The sequence below is a fragment of the Folsomia candida genome, unplaced genomic scaffold, assembly GCF_002217175.1.
Source record: "Folsomia candida strain VU population unplaced genomic scaffold, ASM221717v1 Fcan01_Sc012, whole genome shotgun sequence".
In the NCBI taxonomy this organism is placed as follows: domain Eukaryota; kingdom Metazoa; phylum Arthropoda; class Collembola; order Entomobryomorpha; family Isotomidae; genus Folsomia; species Folsomia candida.
The window spans coordinates 1,182,286-1,184,571 of NW_019091204.1; the positions used below are offsets into that span (position 1 = coordinate 1,182,286).

The following is a 2,286-nucleotide window of genomic DNA, read 5'->3' on the forward strand; positions in this document are numbered from 1 at the left end:
ACATGGTTTTCAGTATTTTTTTCTCTGAGACAATTATCGAGTATTTGAAGAGTATAATTCCAGAGATTCGCCCTAACTCAAATTCATGACAAAATCGTACATAATAAACTCTTTTGGTACGAATTAATGAATTTAATGGACAATATTGACCTTTGTGGTTTTCCTCAGAATCAAATTTGCGCATGGAAGTACAAACTTACACTAACGGATAAATTTGTTTAAAAGGAGTTTGAGCATGGCAAAAAAACACACTCGATTTTTGGATAAATTTGTACAGACCAAGAAGTCAGAACCATGTCGAAACTCTACATTTGTGTAAGTAGAAAGTAAATTATTGTACTAATTTTTAATACTTCAACGACTTAATAGTTAAAAAAAATAAAAAAATTGCTCACTCGCTTTTGGCCCTTGTATACACGATGAAGCTGAATCCGCGGAATATGTAACCTGTTTTCTAAAAATTGCTGAGCTCAATCCTTGATCAATTACATACCTGGAATTTTCTCAAAATTTATAACTTTTTTCCTCTGAATTTCTAGTTTGTCGTATTCAGCACCATGTTTGTTGGGTTTGCCGTCGCAGGAAGTTTGCAATTTAAGAACGTCTCATCGAGTAAGTGTAACCTTTAATATTTCAGACATTAAACAACTTAACTCCGATATTTGCAAAGCTAACGAAGTTTGTAATGCTCTGCTACTAGCTTTTACAAAATCTTGCATTTTGTTGAAAATTAAACTAACAAATACATGTAATTAACTTCGAAACTTCTTAAATTTATTTAAATTTATGTATAGGTACATGTTTGTTTTGTAAGTTAACAACATTTGAGTGACATCTCTCTATATAATATATGGCGTTCAGTTCTGTATACATACCAATAAGCTAAACATTTAATTTCCAGGAGGGCTCGACTGGTACGCGGGCAACAAGCCAGAGACGCGACAGGTCTCAAGCTGTCTCGGGGGACACTGTCACTCGAGAAATTGCTGCACTTACTACTGCAACGCGCCCACGGACACATGCTTGATGATCACAGGAAAACCATTCTGTATGGATGAAGTAATGGGACCCTATAATGCCATGCATTGCGTGGAGTCGCGCTGTCTCGATTGCCCCCTCTCGTCTGGATTGCACTGTTCGTCCATCTTGTGCGAAGATCTTGAAGGATATCCCTCAATGATGATGTGTGACTTTAGCAGTATTCGCGGCCCTGCCCAGCCTTAATTTTGCAAAAGTTTAACTGATTCACCCTTTTTGAGGGGCCGTTAATAAATTCTGTAACTCGAAACGGGGAGGTTTAAGGCTCTAAAGATATCGTGACACATTTTAAACGGGGGAAGCGGGTCTTTGTTATTGTTATATTTGCATTACATAATTTATGAACGTCCTTTGGCTCGTGAAAAATATTTGATATATTTTGGTCTGTCGTAAAACTAAATAGGTTAAATTGAGTAGACTAAAATATAAAATAAACTGTCGTAAATGCACATAAGGAAGTAGCTTCAGACTCACTTCACCCCTACCAATCCCACGACATATCGGGGACACCCTCAGTTGTGCCACACCCCCCTGCCCCATGGAGTGTGGCACAACTAGGATGCACTTAATTTTCCTGTATTTCATCTCTATATTCAATTTTTGAAAGAATCCCCGACTACACCTCCTATCGCCCAGTGGGTGTGGCACAATGGTGGAACTCAATTTTTCACTATATTTCATCCATAGATTCAATTGCATTAAAAATCTCATTTTACCCTGACCATATCTGTCGGCGGTGGGGGTGGTCCGGGTAACCCCAAAAGTTGAACAGATACTCCCCCTGGGGTTATGTGTATAATGTGGAAAACCCATTTCGATTATCTCAATCCGTACTCTCGTTATCATGCTGGCAGATAGACCGACAGACAGACAGACGGACAAAGTCTTCGCATAAAGTAGACGAAGCTAATTAATAATTTTAATTTGTACACGAGTATTTGGTTACCTAAGATAACTGACTTCTATGTGAATTTCATTTTACCTTTTGCTATAAAAATAAATACATTATGTAGTTGTTGTACCAATGCAATTAATTACGAGTAGTATGAGAGACGACACTTAGATCACTTATGCCTTTTAAGATCACATTTCCAAAAAATCGATTGAGTTTTGATTAAAAGGGCTAAAACCTAAAATAAATACATATTTATTTAGCTTGTAATGTCAGGAATATATGAATAAATTCTTGCAATGACTTACAGATTAGAGAACATTTTATTTTCATTGATTTTAATGCAATAATATTTC

At 36.6% G+C, this 2,286-nt stretch overlaps 1 protein-coding gene across 1 annotated transcript; it reads left to right on the forward strand.

The window, feature by feature from the left end:
• The first annotated feature begins 247 nt into the window (after positions 1-247).
• Positions 248-1,483, forward strand: LOC110855412. The gene is made up of 3 exons (XM_022103833.2): positions 248-315; positions 540-612; positions 902-1,483. Exons 1-3 carry the CDS (start codon positions 295-297, stop codon positions 1,222-1,224), a joined length of 417 nt encoding a protein of 138 aa, XP_021959525.1. The 5' UTR covers positions 248-294; the 3' UTR covers positions 1,225-1,483.
• The last annotated feature ends 803 nt before the right edge of the window (positions 1,484-2,286 follow it).

Excerpts from the sequence above, each read along its gene's own strand:
- LOC110855412 (XM_022103833.2), top strand. The coding sequence starts at position 295 with ATGTCGAAACTCTACATTTGT. Across the intron at positions 316-539 it reads TGTCGAAACTCTACATTTGT|TTTGTCGTATTCAGCACCAT; the intron begins GTAAGTAGAAAG and ends CTGAATTTCTAG. Across the intron at positions 613-901 it reads ATTTAAGAACGTCTCATCGA|GAGGGCTCGACTGGTACGCG; the intron begins GTAAGTGTAACC and ends TTTAATTTCCAG.